This window comes from Convolutriloba macropyga, chromosome 2, assembly GCF_964194025.1.
Source record: "Convolutriloba macropyga chromosome 2, txConMacr16.3, whole genome shotgun sequence".
Lineage (NCBI taxonomy): Eukaryota > Metazoa > Xenacoelomorpha > Acoela > Convolutidae > Convolutriloba > Convolutriloba macropyga.
In genome coordinates, this window is record NC_134469.1 from 29,474,886 (window position 1) to 29,499,768 (window position 24,883).

A 24,883-nucleotide genomic window follows, 5' to 3' on the forward strand; every position below is an offset into this window, starting at 1 on the left:
TTCAGGCCTTGACATGTCTATCAGAGGCACCAGAAGGAAGGAAGAGTCTCATGAAGGAAGTCGATAAGGTTCACCAGCTTACATTTTCATAAAATATTCACTTCCTGTACTACAATTTTATCAAGATCAATAAAAAGTGCTGCTGAAACATCAGTTTGCCTAAACCATAAAGAGATTGAAAGATTTAAATGCTTCAAATTAGTTCAATCAAAAATTAAGTTAAGATCTATAATAAATAGCTAATATCTATTAGGAAACTTTAATAAGAGTTGTTGCACTCGTATGATCTCCAATACGGAATCTTCGATTATTCCTTAAAATATTTTATAGTACCGATCTAATATACCACCTAAATTCAAACTCTACTCGATCAAAAATTAATTAAATTGAAACTACCCGGGTCGAGAAGTCAGCGCCAATTCAGCGAATTATTTTGTAAGAAATGCACTGAACATTACGTCGCCAATCCAACAAACTCAGCGGAGTACGCGTTTGCGGACAAGAGTGACGACATTTTGTCACCCATTCTCGCAAGGGAGAAAAATGGTTAAATTGCGGACAGCACTGACAAGAAAAATGTGGACAACCCTTACAAAAACTCCTCACTGATCTCGGTTTGTCGTCATAAATGTCCACAATTTCTGAGCACGGGCATCCTCACCAATGTTCAAAATGTCCGCGTGACAAAAATTTTTCAGCTTTGTCCTAAATTTTCACATTTAGATCAAAGCGTACAAGTATGAGCTGAAATTAACAGAAAGCCATTTTTACTTTACTTTAGCTCATCTGAGAGTGAATTGAACTCGGTGGCAACTGTTTTAGAGGCGTCAAACACTAATTGAAGCAACAAAAATCAGACTTTATTATGATTAGCGTGAGATTGTTTTAATACAAATCAATCAGGGTTCTTTTTCTTTATAGATAAAAGTAGCGCTTTGATTATTTAAGAAACTCTCCGTGCTGTTTTTCTTTATGAATAAAGTAAGCTTCTCTGATCACGTTAATAAATACAGGGAGCAATAAATTTCTTTATGGATAAAATTGGTTTTTTGACTAATTTAATAAAAATCCGTCAATGCTGTTTATTTTATAGGTGAACGTGGTTTTCTGATTGTTTTTGAACAAAATTGCTCAGTGTTGTTTTTCTTCATAGACAAAACTAGGTTTTTGATGATTCTAATGAAAACAATCATTGTTTTATATCTTTGTAGATAAAATTAGCTTTTTGACTATTTTGTTAAAAAATCTCTCAGTGTTGTTTCTTTTAAAGATAAATTTGGTCTTATCCCTCAGTTCTACTCTTTTTTCAGCAACTGATGTTGGTCCTAGAAAAAAGATTGTAAACAGATTGTTAAACTGATGAAGCAAATACATTTAAACTAGAATTCAAGAACTTTTCTGAATTTTTCTTTACTGCGATGAAGCATCTAAGTTGGAACACGCAAATGCTCGATGACTGTCATTGGGGGAATGGATGATATTTGTTGTCGATATTGTTATCGTCAGCAGTTTTAAAAATTAATCTCGAAATTCTGATATCTTTTTGCCTCTAATGATGTTATGTGACCTCTCAATTCTAATCAATTACCATTGATATAAAAAAGGGGTCCAATGACGAAGCCGCTTTTTCGCCAGATTTAGGTTTTGGCGAATACCGGATCTAATGATAATTTTCTGAGAAGCCCAACGCACGACAAATTTGTTCCATTTAAAGGAAAATTTCCTCAATTGTCTGAGTGGACAATTTTTTTTACCATCCAGGCAATTTCCCTCTTTGAAGTTCTTCTCTAGAACATCAAAGAAGTAATTATGCATCGCCACCGACAATCGTCCAAAACATCATCACCGGCTCTCTCAATTCCATTTTGACAAGGTGCCAACGTCTGGCCACGAGTCTCGTTACTGGGCACTAATTGGATCGGTTCACCTCAAAACGTGGTACCTACAACTTTGATTAAATGTGCTATGAAGTTTCTTTGTTAAAAACCGTTTTTTCATTTTTCAGTTCTTTTCAATTTCAGGAATTTTCACTTTTTTAATAAATATTCAGTCTTATCAGAAAATGTGTCATTTTTTTGCAAACCTCCCTCACTAAGAGATTGCCAATGAAAAAATTTACCAGTCAAAACTGTGGAAAAACTGGAAATGGGTCCTGTAGAAATGTGAATCGTTGAACACTTGACTTGATTCGAGGATTGATGGAAGGGAGTTTTGAGTGGGTTTGAATTCGTTTTCATTGAAGCTATTTTTTCTGCATATTTTTTATTGAAGAACTGTAGTTTTCTGGTCTCAGTTGTTCGCAATTCAGTCTCTCCATTATCTCATCTCTATCGACTCTGACTGTGAAACCTTCCAAAAATTATCGTTGATCTAAACTCTTTCTGATTTCAAACTGTTCCCCAATACTTACTTCTGGTCTAGTTCCGCCCTTGTAGGGAGATCTGTTGTTTTTCTACTGCTTTTGCCGACGAACAAACTTCCTTCATGTAGCATTCAATACTGCAAACTGTAGTTGTTATTGAACTTGTTCGTTCTATCTCTCCTTTTTTTCTTTGCTCGCGATGATATTTTTTGTGCCAACTTCAGAGCCTTACCGATGTTCGAGTTTCCGCAATCTGGTTCTTTTGATCAGCAACTATTTTTCCTCTTTCTGACCAGCGGCTGTACTTTTTTTTCTATCGACCACGATGACGAAAAGCTAATGACGTGCACCTCTTCCCATATTCTTGTATGAGGTCCAAATTTCGAACTTGTTCCTTGACCTGGATTGGAGCAGTGAGCATTTTGTTCGATCTGAAATCAAACCAGATTTTGATCAAGACAGTTCAGTAATTGATATAGAGTCCCCAACCGAATGTTCCACCTGGTGTTCAATCGTCAAGCTGAGTAGGGCACTCTTAATAAAGCAAAAATTACTCTTGTGAGAGAAAAAGGATACAGATCTGATTAAACGTATAAATATCGTTCAACAGTGCTTGAAACCATTTGATAATCAAAACTCAAAAAAAGATAATGAAACATTTTCAACTGATATGCGAACCTTTCATCTTCCCATCAATCTATAAATGTGATTAGCACACATTTATGAAAACAAAACTCTTACACGGCGGGAAAACGAAACGGATCTGTTTAAACGTTTCAAAATCATTCAACAGACAAAAGTGTTATTGAACCAATTGAGGAAGCCCTTAACACAAAAAAATGTTTAAACTAACTTCTAAACCCATTAAAAGTTCATAACATGATTATATATGTTGTGACAGTTCATAACATACACCCTTGTGACAATGATACCAGGACAATAGGTTGGAAGGCAGTCAATCAAATGCAAAATTTTTGGGACAAAAGTTCGAAAACTTCGACACGTTGTAGTAGCACGTTAAAAATTTCAGAACACTTTTGGCGTGCAATATTCACAAGTGGTATTTTTATATAGTTTGGTTGCGCTGAATTCATATCAAATCCCATATATTGCTAAGGCGTGGCCATTTCCCTGGAATCACGCATATGTTTCACATGTTCGATATCAAATTATGAAGTTTTCGATATACTATTTCCGTTTCCAGTTTGAATCAACTGCAGTTTTGATCTACATTCCGATCAACAATGATATCAAGTTTGCGGATATCAACATTGAGGAAAAACAAACCCGATTAAACGTATAAAAAAGCCCTCACTATCGAAAACTGCCATTTCAGTTGAAAAAGCCCCTTTTCGTGAAACAAATCCCATATCAAATCAAATATTCATATCAAATCCCATATATTGCTAAGGCGTGGCCATTTCCCTGGAATCACGCATATGTTTCACATGTTCGATATCAAATTATGTAGTTTTCGATATACTATTTCCGTTTCCAGTTTGAATCAACTGCAGTTTTGATCTACATTCCGATCAACAATGATATCAAGTTTGCGGATATCAACATTGAGGAAAAACAAACCCGATTAAACGTATAAAAAGCCCTCACTATCGAAAACTGCCATTTCAGTTGAAAAAGCCCCTTTTCGTGAAACAATTGTTATCCGTTCACCAATTCAAAGAGAAAGCTAAATTTAAAAGTAAGCATTAATGAAAACACTATAAAAAATGCAGAAAAAATTGAAGCTGATATGAAAGGTTCTGAATTATATCTGACATGAGCTATAAACGGCAGCATAAGTTTATGACAAGACATAGGTTGTGATCAAGTTGTGGTGGCATCAGATCAGTTCTGGTGACGATGATGGCGGCATGGGTGGTGAAAGCTAGGGGGCAACCGTGTTATTCCAGGAGGCTTAAACTGCGGGAATTTGATCCGCCATCAGCACCATTCTGTCCAACACTCACGTCTTCGATCTCTCTGCCCAGAAGACAGATAACTCCCGGGCCGAGGAATTTGGCCAAAATTATGTAAGATCAGCGGCAACTAGCGTTGACAAGTCGGAAAATTCACAGAAATTTTCTTACATAATTTTGCCTTGAATGCGTTGATTTTAAAGACAAAAATTCAACGCATTCAGCGCAAAATTATGTAAGAAATGGCGGTGAATTTTCCAACTTGTCAAAGCTAGTTGCCACTGATCTTACATATTTAGCGTTGAATTTAGCGTAGATCTTACATAATTTTGCGTTGATTTTAGCGTAGACCTTACATATTTTGCATTGAATTTAGCGTAGGACTTGCATATATTTCGTTGAATTTAGCCTAGATCTTACATATTTTTCGTTGAATTTAACCGAGATCTTACATAATTTCAACGTATTCAACGCATTTATCATGTGAGAAGTACTGGGAAAAATTTAAAATTTTTTAAGTTTTGAAAAAAATTTGAATTCCGAAATGGTTTTTGCACCGTAAGAGAGCAAATGGTTATTTTTCGCTGACTTCATTTTTCTCAATTGTGCAGTATAGGGGTCGAAACAGTAAAAAATAATTTTTCGAAAAAAACTTGAAAAATTTGAAATCTTCAAATGGTCTGAATTGGATTTTGCACTATAAAAGAGCACTAAAAAAGATTTTTTCTGACTTCTTGTTACTCACCTTTGGAGTATAGGGTTCGGAATAGTGAAAAAAATAATTTTTCGTAAAAAAAACTTGAAAAATTTTTGAAATCGTAAACTGGTCTGAAACAGATTTTGCACTATAAAAGAGCACTAAAAAGTGATTTGCAGTATAGTGTTGAAACAGTTAAAAAAAAATTTTTTGAAAAAACATGAAAAATTTGAAATCGTAAAATGGTCTCAATTGGATTTTGCACTATAAAAGAGCACTAAAAAATGATTTTTCTCTGACTTCACGTTTCTCACCTTCGCAGCATAGGGGTCGAAACAGTGAAAAAATTGATTTTTCAAAAAAAAATTGGAAAAGTTTTGATATCGTAAAATGGTCTCAAATGGATTTTTCACTATAAAAGAGCACTAAAAAGTGGTTGTTTTTTGCTGACTTCGCTTTTCTCACCTGTGAAGTATAGGGATCGAAACAGTGAAAAAATTGACTTTTTGAAAAAAAACTTGAAAAACTTTTAAAATCATAAAGTGATCTGAAATGGAATTCAAAAAATGGAATTCATGGAATTCAAAAAATCTTAAATTTGTAAGATCTACCCAAAATTCTACGCAAAATATGTAAGATTGGTGTTGAAAGCGTTGAATTTATGTAAGATCTACGCTAAATTCAACGCTAAATATGTAAGATCTACGCCCGAATTCAACGCTAGTTATGTAAGATCTACGCCAAATTTCAACGCAAAATATGTAAGATTGGCGTTGAATGCGTTGAATTTATGTAAGATCTACGCTAAAATCAACGCTAAATATGTAAGATCTACTCTAAAATTCAACGCTAAATAAGTAAGATCTACGCCAAAATTCAACGCAACATTATGTAAGATCTACGCTAAATTCAACGCAAAATATGTAAGATCTACGCTAAAATTCAACGCTAAATATGTAAGATCTACGCCGAAATTCAACGCCAAATTATGTACGATTGGCGTTGAATGCGTTGAATTTATGTAACATCTACGCTAAATTCAACACTAAATATGTAAGATCTACGCTAAAATTCAACGCTAAATATGTAAGATCTACGCCAAATTTCAACGCAAAATATGTAAGATTGGCGTTGAATGCGTTGAATTTATGTAAGATCTACGCTAAATTCAACGCTAAATATGTAAGATCTACGCTAAAATTCAACGCTAAATATGTAAGATCTACGCCAAAAATCAATGCAAACTTATGTAAGATTGGCGTTGAATGCGTTGAATTTATGTAAGATCTACGCTCAAGCGTAGATCTTACATAACTTCAACGCATTCAACGTCAATCTTACATAATTTTGCGTTTTTTAGCGTTGACACCTCGGCCCGGGCTTCTTGCCACGAACGCACATTAAAACTTTTCTCTGCTGTCTTTCTGTTCTTCTGTAAAAGAATTAATTTACACAATTTTCTTCAACCCCCGCTCCGTTGATGGCAGTTCAAGTTGTCCTTAAAACCACCATTCTTTGACATAAGGGAGATTTCATGGCCTGCAGTTCCCACAACACCACCACCGTGACCAACGCATGCCGATTTGGGGAGCATTTTCCCAGCTCCTTTTTGCTACCCGCTCCCGAACTCATTTCAGTGCAGCATTGGCTAAAATAGTAAAATTAAGAAAGTGAGTAAAAATTGTTTTTGTTTTGCACAAAACAATCTCTTTCCATTAACATTTCAATTATCAGATCTTATTTCATAAAAGCCCTAATCTGATCATCAGATTATTTCAAAAAAGGTTCAGAATGGAATAATTATTTTGCTCAACGAATTAATTGCATCATTCTTACCTAAAAAAGTCACATGAAAGTTAAAATATTTTATCTCAAGTGAAAGCCTGCAAATTGTAAAGAAATATTTTAAAAAAATTTCTGTTACAATCGTTTGGGAACTTTTAAAAAATCTTTGGTATGGATATATTATATCCCGAAAGCCATTGAAAACCCGACGGTTTTCACAAAAGGAGAGCCGTGTTAGAACAGGAGGGTTAAATTGAGGGAATTTGATTCTTCATCAGCACCGCCCTGTCCAACGGCCAAAATCTTCGATCTTTGTGCCCCGAGGACTGATCACTTCGTCACAAGAAGGCATTTTCAAATTGTCCCCTGCTGTCTTTCTGTTGTTCTGTGAAAAAAGAATACTTTTTGAAAACATTACTCTTGAAATGACTTTTTTTATAGATGTCCTTAAAAATTCAATTCTCTGATGAGAGTGAGCTTTCGTGGCCTGTAGCTCCGACCAGACCACCACCGTAACCAACGCCTGCAGATTCGGGACCAACGCATGTTGTCCTCAAAGACTCCATTCTATGACGCATGCAGCTCCTTTTTGCTACCCGCTCCCGAACACATTTCCGTGCAGCATTATTTGAAATAGAAAGTTTTAGAAAGTGAATAGAAACTGTTTTTACTTTGCACTACACAATCTCTTTTCATGAACATTTCAATCACCAGATCTTATTTCATAAAAGCCCTATTTTATCATCACATAGCCCTAATCTGATCATCAGATTATTTCAAAAAGGCTTCTGAATGGAATATTTATTTTAGTTGAAAATTAATTATATAATTTTTACCTGAAAAACCACCTGAAAGATAACAAATCTTTAGCTCAAGTGAAAACCTGCAAATTTTAAACATATATTTTAAAAAATCCCTCAGTTACAATCGTTTTGGAATTTTATAAAATCGTTGGTGTGGATGAAATATATCCCAAAAGCCATTGAAAGCCCGACCGTTTTAAAAAAAAGAGCCGTGTTATAACAGGAGGGTTAAATTGTGGGAAGTTGTTGGGTCATCAGCACCGCCCTGACCAACAGCTAAACCTTCAATCTTTGTGCCAAGAAAACTGCTCATTTCTTCACAGGAAGGCATTTTCAATTTGTCCTCTGCTCTCTTTCTGTTGTTCTGCGAAAAAAAGAATACTTTTATACAATACTACTCTTAAAATCACTTTTAATATAGATTCGAGAGTGTCCTCACTGTAATAGGTCAGTCATTACAAATTGGATCTGACTCGGTTGTAAAACTTTTCACTGTAAACAATTACTGGTATCAATTAGTGAAATATTGTGGAAAAAAGAACGCAGGCTGACATAGTCACAAATTCAATCCAGCGAGGCCCTGCGCAGTTGTTTTATGTTGGTACAGTTTGTCTTCTTTGATGCCAGTTCAAAATGTCCCCAAAGACTCCATTCTATGACGAGAGGGAGCTTTCTTTGCCTGCAGCTCCTGCAAGACCGCCAACCGGGCCAACTTAAGCAGTTTCGGGAAGTGTTTTTTCCAGCTCCTCTTTGCTACCCGCTCTCAAACAATCTTCAGTGCGGCAATTCTCCTCGTAGTAGAGTAGCCCCAATCTTTTGAGTTTATATCAAAAAATTTTACGAATGGAATATTTACTTTTGTTGACAAATTAATTGGTTGATTTTTACCTAAAAAAATTAACCTGAAAGATTAAAAACTTTAATTCAAGTGGAAGCTTGCAAACAAAAAAAGATTTGATAGGAACCTTCAATTACATTGTTTTTGCAAATTACCAATATCGTTGGTGTGGATGAAATTAATCCGGACAACCATTGAGTGTCTTCCACAATAGAAGGTCAGTCATTACAAATTCGATCTGAATCGGTTGTAAAACTTTTCACTGTAAACAATTACTGGTATCAATTAGTGAAATATCGTTGAAAAAAGAACGCAGGCTGACACAGTCCCAAATTCAATTCAGCGAGGCCCTGCGCAGTTGGTTTATTTTGGTACAGTTTGTCCAGTTCTTCAATCCCAGCGCCTTTGATGCCAGTTCAAGTTGTCCTCAAAGAGTCCATTCTATGTCGAGAGGGAGCTTTCTTTGTCTGCAGCTCCTGCAAGACCGCCAAGCGGGCCAACTTAAGCAGATTCAGGAAGTGTTTTTTTCCAGCTCCTCTTTGCTACCCGCTCTCAAACAAACTTCAGTGCGGCAAGTCTTTCCATAAACATTTCAATTATCAGATCTTATTTCATAAAAGCCCTAATCTGATCATCAGATTATTTCAAAAAAGGTTCCGAATGGAATAATTATTTTGCTCAACGAATTAATTGCATCATTCTTACCTAAAAAAGTCACATGAAAGTTAAAATATTTTATCTCAAGTGAAAGCCTGCAAATTGTAAAGAAATATTTTAAAAAAATTTCTGTTACAATCGTTTGGGAACTTTTAAAAAATCTTTGGTATGGATATATTATATCCCGAAAGCCATTGAAAACCCGACGGTTTTCACAAAAGGAGAGCCGTGTTAGAACAGGAGGGTTAAATTGAGGGAATTTGATTCTTCATCAGCACCGCCCTGTCCAACGGCCAAAATCTTCGATCTTTGTGCCCCGAGGACTGATCACTTCGTCACAAGAAGGCATTTTCAAATTGTCCCCTGCTGTCTTTCTGTTGTTCTGTGAAAAAAGAATACTTTTTGAAAATATTACTCTTGAAATGACTTTTTTTATAGATGTCCTTAAAAATTCAATTCTCTGATGAGAGTGAGCTTTCGTGGCCTGTAGCTCCGACCAGACCACCACCGTGACCAACGCCGGCAGATTCGGGAACAACGCATGTTGTCCTCAAAGACTCCATTCTATGACGCATGTAGCTCCTTTTTGCTACCCGCTCCCGAACACATTTCCGTGCAGCATTATTTGAAATAGAAAGTTTTAGAAAGTGAATAGAAACTGTTTTTACTTTGCACTACACAATCTCTTTTCATGAACATTTCAATCACCAGATCTTATTTCATAAAAGCCCTATTTTATCATCACATAGCCCTAATCTGATCATCAGATTATTTCAAAAAGGCTTCTGAATGGAATATTTATTTTAGTTGAAAATTAATTATATGATTTTTACCTGAAAAAGCCACCTGAAAGATAACAAATCTTTAGCTCAAGTGAAAACCTGCAAATTTTAAACATATATTTTAGAAAATCCCTCAGTTACAATCGTTTTGGAATTTTATAAAATCGTTGGTGTGGATGAAATATATCCCAAAAGCCATTGAAAGCCCGACCGTTTTAAAAAAAAAGAGCCGTGTTATAACAGGAGGGTTAAATTGTGGGAAGTTGTTGGGTCATCAGCACCGCCCTGACCAACAGCTAAACCTTCAATCTTTGTGCCAAGAAGACTGCTCATTTCTTCACAGGAAGGCATTTTCAATTTGTCCTCTGCTCTCTTTCTGTTGTTCTGCGAAAAAAAGAATACTTTTATACAATATTACTCTTAAAATCACTTTTAATATAGATTCGAGAGTGTCCTCCACTGTAATAGGTCAGTCATTACAAATTGGATCTGACTCGGTTGTAAAACTTTTCACTGTAAACAATTACTGGTATCAATTAGTGAAATATTGTGGAAAAAAGAACGCAGGCTGACATAGTCCCAAATTCAATCCAGCGAGGCCCTGCGCAGTTGTTTTATGTTGGTACAGTTTGTCTTCTTTGATGCCAGTTCAAAATGTCCCCAAAGACTCCATTCTATGACGAGAGGGAGCTTTCTTTGCCTGCAGCTCCTGCAAGACCGCCAACCGGGCCAACTTAAGCAGTTTCGGGAAGTGTTTTTTCCAGCTCCTCTTTGCTACCCGCTCTCAAACAAACTTCAGTGCGGCAATTCTCCTCGTAGTAGAGTAGCCCCAATCTTTTGAGTTTATATCAAAAAGTTTTACGAATGGAATATTTACTTTTGTTGACAAATTAATTGGTTGATTTTTACCTAAAAAAATTCACCTGAAAGATTAAAAACTTTAACTCAAGTGGAAGCTTGCAAACAAAAAAATATTTGATAGGAACCTTCAATTACATTGTTTTTGCAAATTACCAATATCGTTGGTGTGGATGAAATTAATCCGGACAACCATTGAGTGTCTTCCACAATAGAAGGTGAGTCATTACAAATTCGATCTGAATCGGTTGTAAAACTTTTCACTGTAAACAATTACTGGTATCAATTAGTGAAATATCGTTGAAAAAAGAACGCAGGCTGACACAGTCCCAAATTCATTTCAGCGAGGCCCTGCGCAGTTGTTTTATTTTGGTACAGTTTGTCCAGTTCTTCAATCCCAGCGCCTTTGATGCCAGTTCAAGTTGTCCTCAAAGAGTCCATTCTATGTCGAGAGGGAGCTTTCTTTGTCTGCAGCTCCTGCAAGACCGCCAAGCGGGCCAACTTAAGCAGATTCGGGAATTGTTTTTTTCCAGCTCCTCTTTGCTACCCGCTCTCAAACAAACTTCAGTGCGGCAATTCCCCTCGTAGTATAGTAGCCCTAATCTTTTGAGTTTATATCAAAAAACTTTATGAATGGAATATTTACTTTTGCTGACAAATTAATTGGTTGATTTTTACCTAATAAAATTCACCTGAAAGATCAAAAAACTTTAACTCAAGTGGAAGCTCTCAAACAAAAAATGATTTAATCGGAACCTTTAATTACATTGTTTTTGGAAATTACAAATATTGTTGGTGTGGATGAAATTAATCCCGAAAACCATTGAGTGTCTCCCACAGTAAAAGGTCAGTCAACACAAATTCGATCTGACTGGGTTGTAAAACTTTTCACTGTAAACAACTACTTGCATCGATTATTGAAATATCGTTGAAAAAGAACGCAGGCTGACATAGTCCCAAATTCAATCCAGCGAGGCCCTGCGCAGTTGTTTTATGTTGGTACAGTTTGTCTAGTTCGTCAATCCCAGCGCCTTTGATGCCAGTGCAAAATGTCCCCAAAGACTCCATTCTATGACGAGAGGGAGCTTTCTTTGCCTGCAGCTCCTGCAAGACCGCCAACCGGGCCAACTTAAGCAGTTTCGGGAAGTGTTTTTCCCAGCTCCTCTTTGCTACCCGCTCTCAAAGAAAATTTAGTGCGGCAATTCCCTTCGTAGTATAGTAGCCCTAATATTTTCAGTTTATATCAAAAAACCTTATGAATGGAATAATTACTTTTGTTGACAAATTAATTGGTTGATTTTTACCTAATAAAATTCACCTCAAAGATTAAAAAACTTTAACTCAAGTGGAAGCTTGGAAACAAAAAATGATTAAATAGGAACCTTCAATTACATTATTTTTGGAAATTAGCAATATCGTTGGTGTGGATGAAATTAATCCCGAAAACCATTGAGTGTCTTCCACAGTAAAGGGTCAGTCATTACAAATTCAATCTGACTCGGTTGTAAAACTTTTCACTGTAAACAATTACTGGTATCAATTAGTGAAATATCGTTGAAAAAAGAACGCAGGCTGACATAGTCCCAAATTCAATCCAGCGAGGCCCTGCCCAGTTGTTTTATGTTGGTACAGTTTGTGCAGTTCTTCAATCCCAGCGCCTTTGATGCCAGTTCAAAATGTCCCCAAAGACTCCATTCTATGACGAGAGGGAGCTTTCTTTGCCTGCAGCTCCTGCAAGACCGCCAACCGGGCCAACTTAAGCAGTTTCGGGAAGTGTTTTTCCCAGCTCCTCTTTGCTACCCACTCTCAAACAAACTTCAGTGCGGCAATTCGCTTCGTAGTATAGTAGCCCTAATCTTTTCAGTTTATATAAAAAAACCTTATGAATGGAATAATTACTTTTGTTGACAAATTGATTGGTTGATTTTAACCTAATAAAATTCACCTGAAAGATTAAAAAACTTTAACTCAAGTGGAAGCTTGCAAACAAAAAATGATTTAAAAGGAACCTTCAATTACATTGTTTTTGGAAATTACCAATATCGCTGGTGTGGATGAAATTAATCCCGAAAACCATTGAGTGCCCGACTTTTTTTACAAACTGCGAGGTTGCAGCTTTTATGATTAGAGCTTCTTCTTTTTTGCATAACCACTTTTCGGCAGTCTGTTGCGATATCCTGAGGCAAGCCGAAGAAGACGTCTCTAAAAAAAACGGAACACTGTTTCTCTTTTTCACATTGTCATTTCTATTTAATAAGCAAATAATTGATACGTATTACACTCACTTAGATCTCTTATAGTGGTTGATTGTACGCTGTATATTCAATGAGGGCGGGAAAACATAGAAATCCTTTTTTCCAGTCAAGACTACATCCATAACTGACGAATGGTGCCAATGTGCCAATCAATGTGCCAATTAGCCACTGACTGCTCCATACTGATTAACAGGAATTTCTCCCCAGTATTGCTCCCCTGCTCCAAAGGAAATTCACAGAAGTAAATATGCCACAGCGATACTTCTTTCAGGATATCGGGAGAAGACCATCCCTTGAGTTTGTTGGAGGCTAAAAAAATAAAACATCATATTCTTTGTTCGTCTTCATGTTATTACGCTTCCAATTGAAAAATATGTCTGGCAAGCGATTCCGAATTATTATTATTTCTGACAAGTCGGCATTGGTAGGTTATCCTGTTCTTGATAGGTTGCATAAGTTGCTCATTACTTGTCATATCGAAGTCGTTGTTTTAGGGTGATCTTTTTCTCCAAATCTGACGAAAACCTGTTATGGTTATCCCGTTGCTTGTTTCTTGCATCTGGAAAAATCTAATTACTACAGCCGAATGTGGTGAATAATCTTATAAATGTCACTCGCTTACTAGTTTATCATCGGAATCCTGTTTTCTTTCAATAACTTCAAAGAACGCTTTGTATTGTTCAACGGAAAATCAGATTTACTTCGATTTACCTAGTCTGTGTAGGTTCTAGCTGCCAGATTTCTGTCCTCTGTTGTTTCGCCTATGAACACTTCTGGCTCTCGAGTCCTTCGAATGAAGTGTTGTGGCGCGAGAAAGCAGACTTCAAAACTTCGTCGATCGAGGTGGAAAAACCAGGGAGATAAAACGTCATTTTCATACGTGTTTTCCACGTGCATTTCAAAGACTTAATTGCAATCTCATTCAGCAATTTGAGCTGTTTCGAGGTATTATAGCCTGACTATTTTATTACTTTGATTCGCTACTAAATTTTGCGCTATGGTAAATGATTGGATTCTAATTGCGGAAAAACTGATTACGCGATATTATCCTCAAAATCATGGGAACATATAGCACCTTCTTTTAGATTGTTGTCAAAAAGTTTAAGGTTGTTTTTGCTTGGATGTGTGCTATTTTTACTCTAGAAGCCGCAGATTTCCACTACAAACTATTTGTTCTGCTATTTGTGTGTGCGGAGAAACCAGGGAGATAAAACTCCTTGAGCACGAGCGGGACATGATTTCAATTGTCGTTCACCATTATTTGCAGCTTCTTATGGTTCTCCACCTTTCACATAGATTCCACACAATTCAAGCGCTCCAGAATCGAGCCGATTTTTGCTGCTGTCACTTTGGGCATGTCAGACGCTCCAGTTTCAACAGAGGGCACTGCTCTCTTTGGACTGGGAGGCAATTCCGAGGCTTGCAGGATCTGACCTCTTTTATGAGAAGTTCATTTTTGCTTTTTCTGTGATGATGTGTCTATGAGGAGGAGGTGACCACCTTCACTTTAAGATGAATAGCTCTCGAGTGTTTTATGATGTCGATGCGTCCTCGATGTTGATGGGATTTGTGGTGCTGATGTTGATAGCACTTGTGGTGCTGATGTAGATGGGATTTGTTGTGCTGATATTGATTGGATTTGTGGTGTTTTTGTGTCTGGGATTTGTGGTGCTGATGTTGATGTGGCTTGTGGTGCTGATGATGATGGGATTTCTGGTGCTAATGTTGATGGGATTTCTGGCACTGGTGTTGATGGAATTTTTGTTGCTGATGTTGATGCTATTTGTTCTGATGATGGTGTTGTTAATGGTGTTTGTGAGGCTGATGGGGTCATAGCTACAATACCTACATTGGCGTTAGGGATCTTTGTCAAACTTTTGACCCTTCGGTTTTGCAACATCATTGTCTTTGTGACTTTGTCCTCAAATTTTGTCCCGCTGACATCTGAGAAGCTACTCTCAAAATCGTTGATGGTTGCTCCGTTTAAATAATGTTAGACGTAATCGTATGCAAGCTCTGTCCGGACCGAGATTCTTTGCCTCTTGTCCCAACAGTGTTGAGGCACCTGATGGCGTTTGAAATCTGTGTTGTCTCGGGAAAAAGCAAAATATTGGTTGCAGAACTTGGCCAGCCATTTTCTTCGCTGGTCTTTACACTTAATATTAATTGCCCATTGTCTTGTTCTTTTCAAACGTCTGTTCACACACTAAAATATGGTTAACGTCAATTATAATTGAAAATATTTCTTGTGATGGTTTTTTATCGAGTTTATTGGGATGTGTTGGAAAAATGTTTGTTTTTCTGTAGTTACGTCACAGGGATGGGTTTTTATCAAATTAGAATCTCCTTCATGCATCTTTTTGTTTTGATTTTCCCTCTCAAATAAAATTCGTGGTTGTTTTGAACTTCAAATTTGCAGTTGTTTCAAAACTCTTTTACTCATTTCCAAAAAGATTTCGATGTTTAAAAGACTTGATACTAACAGTAGCACATATAAACTTCATCCATCCTGTATTTTCTGGGAGCTCCCTTTTTCATCTCAGTTCAACCCCTTTCAATATTAAGTCCTGCTCCTGAAGGTTGCCTTTGTTCTTCTGTCTGTTTGAGCGAGTATGAAAATGACATTTTCTATCTGCAAACAAATCTGATTTAACTGGTCTCCATTAAATTTACAACTGTTCCAGCTGAGCATTAGATAAAACATGATTACGGGATTAAATCGTGAAAGAAATTTGAACAGAAGAAATTTGCCGCATTTTTTTATCTGGGTTTATAAAAATGCCTCAAAAAGCGCTCGACTTAGATGAAGTTAACAAAATTATGATTTACACTGAGGGCTAATAATTGAATAATTCGAGCAAGGCTTAGCTGACAAAGCCTTCCATACAGTTGGCGCCAAAATCAGTCAAAACTCCAAATAGCAAATTTTAGCGCTGGTGCTAACCGTTCCAGATACAAAGGAAATTGATGACTTTAAATGACCAAATCCAACACTGAGTTCTACAAATCAAAAATGCTAATGCCGACTTTAAGCTGCTAAACTGTCCAGGCGGTTGGTGACAAAAATATTCTAAACCATTCTTGTTCAGTTAATCCTCAAATTCAACACTTCTGAATAAAGTAATGTTTTTTTGATTGCGTGAAAACAAGTAAGGAACTTTATATTCCTACATCAAATACGTGTATAATCTGAAGGATTTATAATTATAGAACACAAGGTACAATTTAAGTGTTGTGATTTGTGTGAATTGGTGCATCTCATTTTGAAAATTGATGTACTCAACTTATTAAGCTCTAGTAAAAGCTACCAAAGCACAAATTTTACAAATTTTTGATATCAATAAAAAACGTAACAAAGAAAGAAAACATTCACCAAACTCAATTAGTCATGATTAAAAGTCGGTTGTTTGCTGATGAACGGGAGCGGATTCTCTATGAAAAACAATTTGAATACTAGTCTGTGAACATTTGATGAGCAGCTCTATCTTTATTATCGTATTTTAACGGAGTAAATGCAAGTATGGGAAATTTTATAAAGAAAACTGCGTATCTAAATGGTTTGTTGTTTATTCTTGCTAATTTGTCGCAACAAGATGTCTGCTAACAGTAAGCTGCATGCAATATTTGAATAGCGATTAAATTTTTCTGAGGCAAACTGCAGAGCTGCCGCAGACATGTAAGGCCATTCGGAGGAATCGACCAGGCCTCACTGGTCTATTATCAACCGCCCGTTTTGCTTGATTTCAAAAAAAAACTCGCTATTCCTTTTATCAGTTTTTCTCAATGTATTCTTCAATGATTATCTTACTACCACAAGTATTAAGACCATGATAGTCCAGCATTATGTCGCTTTTCTGAAACTCTTTTGTTGTTAAGACTTCCCTACATTCTAAAATAAAAGTTGCATCGCAAAGGCCATTCCAGGATTGATTGTTCATTTTGTTCATCAATGTTTGTTGAAATCATCAATTTATTGCTTTTGAAATATGGAGTTTATTAGTTTCAATACTACACGACAAACTCGATTGCTTGTCCAGCCGTCTATTCAAAATTCCAAATACTAACTGTACCTTCCTTACATTTTCATTGCATTCAACACGTTCAAGTAAACATTAGTCGGTCAGGGTTTGAACTTCTGTATAACGCACAGCGTCAATTCTTCCTCTCAGAGCTTTTTCAACCAACTTCAGAATGTAGAGGATATTGGGTTCGTCGAACAGGCATCTAACAAAGCAGCTGCCACTGGCAAACAATTAAGATCGTCCCTATAGTTTTTCATAGGTCACATTTGTCTCAATTGCCGTGCCATGTTGTCTTGGTTGCTTTGAAAGTAATTGGTCATCTAAAGCAGACGAAGATGCCATAGGAGACTAAGGGAGGCGCACAACAATTTTTGCATCAATTTCTTCCAAAAACTACCAACAAGTAAGGAACAATGGAAATTCATTAAACAAAAGACCAGTCCGAGTGAAAGAGTTGTCAAGGTTGATGAAATCAGATTAGACAGTGGTGAAATTTCAAGGGAACCAAAAAACATTGTCAATTGTCTAAAGAGAGCATTTGCTAATCTAGGAGTTTTCAAAGGTTCGGATATTGCTTGTAAATACCCTGATAAACTTAATATACCTGAATTCACATTCAGAACTGTGACTAGAAAAGAACTTTATTCAGTCATTGACTCGCTTGACGATAACAAAGCAGCAGGACCTGGTGAATTCTCAATTCGACTCATAAAGTCTTGCAAATTAGCTATAGGCATACATCTACAGTTCGCCTTGAATGAGTGCATTAAGGAGAATGTTTTCCCAACTAAAATGAAACTAGCCTATGTAACACCAATTTTTAAAAAAGGTGATAAATTAGATAGCACAAATTATCGACCAATTTCTGTAACTCCGAGTTTTGCGAAAAATTTTTGAGCGCCTCCTTCTGACTTAGATAATGGAGTTCATCGATAAGCATAAAATTATAAACAAAGAGCAATTCGAATTTCAGAAAAAAAAGTCTGCAACAGATGCAGTTCTAGAACTGGTTGAAACAGTTTCGGCTAATTTAGATAAAAGCAAAGAAACTATGGCTATTCTTCTAGACCTTGCAAAAGCGTTTAATTCCATTTCGCATAACATTTTCCATAAAAAAATTGAAATGTATGGTTTTTCCCAGGAAGCGAAAGAGTTATTGTTTTCATTTCTTGCCAACCGCAGACAAAAGGTAAAACTTAATGGTGTATTCTCTGATTGTGAAATTTTGAATCAGGGTGTGCCACAAGGAACTGTTTTAGGATCACTCATTTTTCTTTTATATGTGAACGATTTCTCATCTAATATAAGCACAACGGAAAAGGTAATTCAATTCGCAGATGACACAAGTATTGTCTGTTGTGGACAGAAAGGTAGCTTACATGGAAAAGTCATGGAAATTTTACAAAAAAACAGAAGAATATGTAGAGATGAACAAACTAACTTTGAATACAAACAAAACCGAATTAATGTTTTTCTCGCGCGATAATTCTGATTTCGGATCTATTTTTTACAAAAACGAAGTTCTCACAACACAAAAAAGTTGCAGATATCTTGGTATTCAATTTGACAGGAATCTTAGTTTTGAGGAGCAGCTGAGTAAAACCTTGAAAAAGATGGCTCATGCTATAAGATCAATTTACCTTATAAGACATCAAGTTCCCCTGAACGCGCGCATTCTTCTTTTAAAATCACTTGTGCTTTCGCACTTATCATTTTCGGCAATCTTTTTTCAAAATTTATCTGCAAATAACCTAAAACGCCTTTACCGACATAATAACTAGGGTATAAAGGTGTGCTTTCTACGCAAAAAGTATGACAAAGCGAGAGATCTGCTAATCCAGACAAAAACCCTACCAGCTGAGCTAATAATAGCAAAAATGTCGCTAATAAAATTTTATTATGATATCGCTAGGCCAGAAAATTCTGAGTCGGGTATCTGAGTCTTCATCAAAATACTCGAACAAAACAATTCAAAGTTAGACAAAATGCCGAAACAAGCTTTGGAATGAATTCGATTTTTCGTCAATGCGTACAAAAATGGAATAAGTTACCACATTGGCTTCGGTTGGCAAAAAATGGAAACGTTTTTAAGAAAACGTTGAATGATTTCTTGCTCTCACAACATGAAAAAATTCCTTTGAATAGTAACGTAGGAGCTTTTAAAAGTTATTTTTATTTTTAGAAGGAAAACAATCGAAAGAAAATTTTATAATGTGATTCTTTAAGAAAATTGTTGATGTTTATTATATTATTTTGCTTGAATGATTTGAAATATTTTTTGTTTCAGGTATATTTAACCGTATGATTATAATTTTAATTTACTTGTTGCAAAAAAAAGATGCTAAGTTAATTGAATCGTAAACCAATAAGGATATAAAATTCCCTCAGTTGTTCAATTTTTGAAAAAAATACATTGAAAATGATTCTCTAAGCCAATCTTAAGTGGTGAATCTTTTTTCTCAATGCCACGCATCACAAATAATCTTAGTCTTTTCAATCATTTTTTGACCAAGAAATCAAACAACCTCAGATGATATTTTTAATCAATTATCTATTAATTATCTGTCTGACTTTAAACACACCTCAAGTGTCTGCAGTATTGATAAAGAATCTTTCCGTTTTGGCGTACTAGATCTGGAACTATCTCTCCGCTGCCTGCATATCAACATCGGATTTGAAGTTCGCACAACTTGTGTCGTAATAGACCTCCAATGCCTTAAACAACCAAACCAATTACATTAGGTTAGGTTCTCTTGTTGACTTTTTATGTTTTTGGATTTAGCCTTTAGTTATAGCTATGAAGTCTCTAAAGGCTACTCAAAACCAGTAACGTTCGGAATTAGCACGCTGTGCACAACAAGCTGAAGGCTTGCATCTTTAATAGGATATCGCCTAAAATGCTAAAAAGTATTGATGAAAGAATAAAGTTAAAGAAAAAAACAAGAAAGCTGACCTGTTTTTAGTATGCTTTCTTTGTATGCAAAGATATAGTTGAAGGTTAGTTTCTACGATTACTGTATCATTCGCCACTGCTGACTTCTTCTAGTTTATCGAGTTGATGGCAGTTGCAACAGATTGCATATTTAAATTTGAAATCTCCACATCGTAAAATTTAATTGCTGTGTACTAGTATCCTGTCATCGACGTTGAGGCAAGGCTCTAGCTGAACAGGTTCTTTGATGACATTTCGGATTTCCAAAAATCCTTCTAAAACAATGAAAGTTATACGACCCGAATTTTCATTAAACCATTTGCTTAATAAATGAAACTTGCAATCTAAACACTTACCTGATTAATAAATGAAACTTACAATCTAAACAAATCATCCTTGATTTTATTAACTGCAGTTCTTATGATATTGATTCTGTTTTGTTTTTGATTAGTTTTCTTTTTTGTCTACTCTATCTCTCATTAAGTTCATCAATTTTAATCCTATCATTGATTAATTTGATAAACCTCCCTCACATGTAGATATCATGAACATCATGACTTACATGCTCTTTTATACAGTCAGATTTTTCAGATAGCTTTTCTCAGATCCAGCTAACAAAAACTGAAACACGCGAATATATAAAAGCTTTCATTTGTTATCAATTTAGTACAAAATATTTGCTGAGGGATTTTTATACGAAAAACCCGTCTTAGTTCATCAGTGATTGTCACTTGTAGTATTTATTTCTCTGTTAGTGTTCTTTCATTAACTATTGCATTTTGAATCTATTCCGACCCTTTAGGGACGCTAGTTTAAAAAATTTGAAGCAATTGAATTTGAAGCAAAAAGCATTTAAAACAATTAAGCTAATTGATACCTATAAACCGCGCATAACTAGTGACATTAAAATTGCGGATAATAATGACGCGTATAATAGTGACAATAAAGCTTCAGATAATAAAGACGCGGATAACAGTTACATTAATTGCCGATACTAAAAACGCGGATAAAAGTGACATTAAAATTGCGGACAATAGCGACCCGGACAATAGTGACAAAGACACCAAAAACTGCGGAAATGAGTGACGCTCAAATCGCAAAAAGTAGTTACCTTAGAGCAAATGTTAGTGATGCAAATTTTCGGACAAAAGTGACAGAAATCTTGGCACCTATCTCGCGTGTCATCAACTCGCGCAGTCGCGGACGTCAGTGGCAAATTTTCCCGATTTCGAGTAAACATGCAATAGTCTAACTCTCTGTCACTGTTGTCCACCAAAGCCTCTAACGCCTGATCTTAAAACATGGGGAGCGGACAATGCTGACATTAGCAAGCAAATTTGCTTGCTCAAAATGTAGGATTGGCGATGTTATGAATTTGCTCTAATTATGTAAGAAAAGAGTTGAATTCGCTGAAATGATCTGAATTGCACCACTGTTTGTTCACATTTTTCAGCGCACAAAAATCTTACAAAATTTCACGCAGAAATGCGCCGAAACTTTGTAAGAAATGCATTGAAATTTCAGCGCCTGTTATATTTATTTAGTTGAATTATAAACGCTCTTTGACACCGACTCCTAATTTTCGAACCATTTAATTTGCTCTTATATTAGCAATTAATTTTTTCTAAAGCCTGCACTGAAAAGCGCCGAAATGCGATAAAGATATGTAAATGCGCTGTTTGTAGCCCATTCCTTACATAATTTCAGCGCATTTCTTCCTAAGTTTTCTTATAAATATAAAATCGAATTAAATGAAAATTCAGGAATCAATGGCGATGTGGATTGAGTGATGGCTACGGCACCGGAGAGCAATATTCGCGTATCAGTCAGCGCTATTTTTGAAAATACAGTGACTTTTCGCGCTTTTCTTGCTGAGTTCTCGCATTTCAGCACATTACAGCGAAATTTTATGTAAGTTTTTTGCTCTGAAACTTTCGAAAAGTCAGCGCATTTCTTACACAATTTTTAGATATTTTCTGGACCCGGGTAGTGGCAATACAAGCCAATTAGTTTTTGTATAACTAATAAAGTCAGCACGGTTATCAGGAATTGTCAACCTCAATTAGGACTTGATTGCCTATCTTTCCTTTCATCAATTATTTTTTTTTTAGTTTGAGAAGATGAGAAATGATCCGAGTCTAGCAGTGCAAACAGCTGTGGACATCGCAATCAAAGTGATCACCTGGACTCCATAAACCACCGGAACACCAGAAGCAAATAATCCAACAATCAGGAATACAGACTTTGAAACAACAGTAAAGAAATAATGTAGACTCCATATTGTGTGTTGCGGTAAACAATCTTTTGACCTTCAAATTTCGAGAGCTTGAAAACTTCAATTCTAGATGACTTCTTCAACAAATGCAACAATAAACTACCACGTGATTTGAACTAAGAAATCATTTCATCTGATTTTTTTCCACAAAACACTTGTTTCCGCTGGAATTGAATTCTTGTTTTCGATTGGTCGATTTGCCATAATTGATAACGAACTATTGCAATACAATGCGAAGTATTATGCGCAATATATTACGTAAACAAAATATACTACCAATAGGTGTTTAAAAATCTTTCATTTGAGATCAATTTTGGAGCCACTCCAGTCCACAGCACAACTAATTCAATTCATTCTGGTTCTGCGCACTGGATTCGGTCGCTATTCGACTGAAAAAGATGTAGAAGCAAATTTGTATTTTATACTGCATTGTAAATCAGCAATTGACATTTTTGTAAATAATGGAAAATTGGTTATTGGCATGATTGGACATTTACAATGGAAATAGATTTTTTAAAATAGATAAATTAAAACGCACTTCTTAGAGCTCAAATCGTCTCATTCAATTCACAAGTGGAAGTGGCAGAAAACACACACACAAAAGAAATTTCAGCTCAATCGATCTGATCTGTTAAAATAGAGCACAATTGTTCAGTCAAAAATAAAGGGCCGTGTACACCATCCGGCATCGATGGATGTAGGTCGGAAAAGTCGGGAAAGGTCGGAAAAGTCGGCATTGTTCAGTCAAATATATCAGATCAATGAGACTTACATTACGCACATTTTTAACTCAGATGTTGCTCTTTTTAAACAGAAGGATAAGTCAGATCATTCGATGAGACCTGTTTACTAATTGAGTTACAGCGCTCTATTTAACCCGTCTTACATAATTTTAATAACATAATCATGTAATGATCAATGCTGAATCTTGCAGAGCAATGTAAGACCGCTGTTTTGCATCAATCATAATTGGAAAGAGGAATTGTTGAGTGAGACTCTTTTTAAATTTGTAGTATGGATAGCCCATCACCAAAGAAAAATAAATTTATTTTGCTTCATGATACTACTAATACAGTTGATTTTTGATACGAAACAGTTCACTTCTTCAGTTCACTCTCGCTTCGTGCATGTGTTAAGAAGAAGGGTTCCTTGTTTAAACTACTTTTTCGGCTAATTACAAAATAGATTAATAATTGACAACAGCGACACCAGTATTTCTGGACAAGGAAGGGCAGGATAAACAGAAAGAATAGCTAGCTTACGGGACAGTTAAAAGCTTTTCTAATATCGATAATGCTTCACAGCAAAAATAAAGAGAATATATTTCGAATCAACAATTTGACAATAAAGAAAGGCACGAAAGAGTAAAACAAAATAGCACAAAATTACTCAAATGGCAGAAATAAAGTCAAATAAAGACGACCACACAATTTCACGCTTTCATTACTACTCCACTACTCAAACCGCTAAATCCACCAAAAAATGACCATTTTCAGGTTTTTTCTTTCCCTCTCGTAGAAAACGCCTATTCGCTGATATACAGTGAATTTAAATGATATTTATTATATGGCAGTTTAGCGCGAATTATTATTATGGACGTTGTATGCAGTCATTATGAACAGTAAGGTGAGGACATACAAATAATGCGAGATATTGATAAGATTATGGCCTACAAAATGTATTAACAAACACGGTCAGGTCAACTTTCAAATTTCATCATTGTTGGTGAAGCATGTCGCTTTATACAGAAGTTGAGTTGCTGCTTCATGTTCAGCTAAGCTGAAGGTTATTTCAATCTGGCAATTCTCTAAAATGGAAATATTATTTAAATGAAAGCACCGACTAATTGTCACCATAGCGAGAACCAACAAACTATTGACAACTAATACAAAAATCACTTCAACTATGACGCTACATCACTTTCATATCACGTCAAAAGTTGCCACAAGTATTGACAATGTATGACAAGCCTTTTTGTACCTACCAAAGTTTCTGACTAAAGAGTAATACACATTGTTGCATTAGTCACAAAGACGTTTGTTAAGAACACAAGACTTGCGAGAGTGGATTACTCGGTACATAAAGGGCACGAGGTAATTCGATTTTGAGTCTTTCGTGGTGTCTAAGCAAACACGTCATCTTCCCCACATTCCGAGTTCATTTCTTCCTGGGGCATGAATCTCTGCTGGGGTTGCAAGATGCCCTGTTGAGCAGAGGGTGTCATAACTCCTCCTGCCCCTGGTTGTAGTCCTAATTGCATGGCCTTTCCCTGACCCCTGAAGCCGTGGACGGGCACATCAGTCAGTGCATAATGCAGAGACTGGTGGAGGGGCAGGCTGTGTTGTTGTTGCAGGTATTGGGGGTGATTGTGGTGACCGGGGACATTTGGTGCGACGACTGTTGTTGCTGTGTTACTCTGAGTTAAGTTGTTGTGCTGTACATTGAATGCCGTTGGAGATACCTGCATGGGCTGCAGTTTCTGTTCCTGTTGTTGTTGCTGCTGTTGTTGACTATACAATGAGTTGTATTTGGTGTTGTCCCCTTCATTGGCCACAGACATCAACTGGCTATTTGGAATTGCTGGTTGGTTTAGAGACTGGCGCTGCTGAATGCTAAAGGGCTGCACCTGCAACATCAACAACCACTCATTTCACACTATAACCCAAGTTCACAAAATATACACGAAAAACAACCAGTTTCA

General features: G+C 36.2%; 1 protein-coding gene and 1 long non-coding RNA gene across 3 annotated transcripts in view; one reads left to right on the top strand and one right to left on the bottom strand.

Annotated features, from left to right (window-relative positions):
• Positions 1-22,735, top strand: LOC142358599 (uncharacterized). The gene is made up of 2 exons (XR_012761837.1): positions 1-68; positions 22,019-22,735. It is a non-coding gene; the product is annotated as an uncharacterized LOC142358599 (long non-coding RNA).
• The window catches only part of LOC142358598 (uncharacterized), a 132,539-nt gene continuing 130,239 nt past the window's right edge, over positions 22,584-24,883 (bottom strand). For both annotated transcript variants that reach the window (XM_075410037.1, XM_075410038.1), the window contains one exon: positions 22,584-24,808. In XM_075410037.1, the coding sequence (XP_075266152.1) occupies positions 24,305-24,808 (504 nt within the window). In that variant the 3' untranslated portion in view covers positions 22,584-24,304. The remainder of the gene's footprint in view (positions 24,809-24,883) is intronic.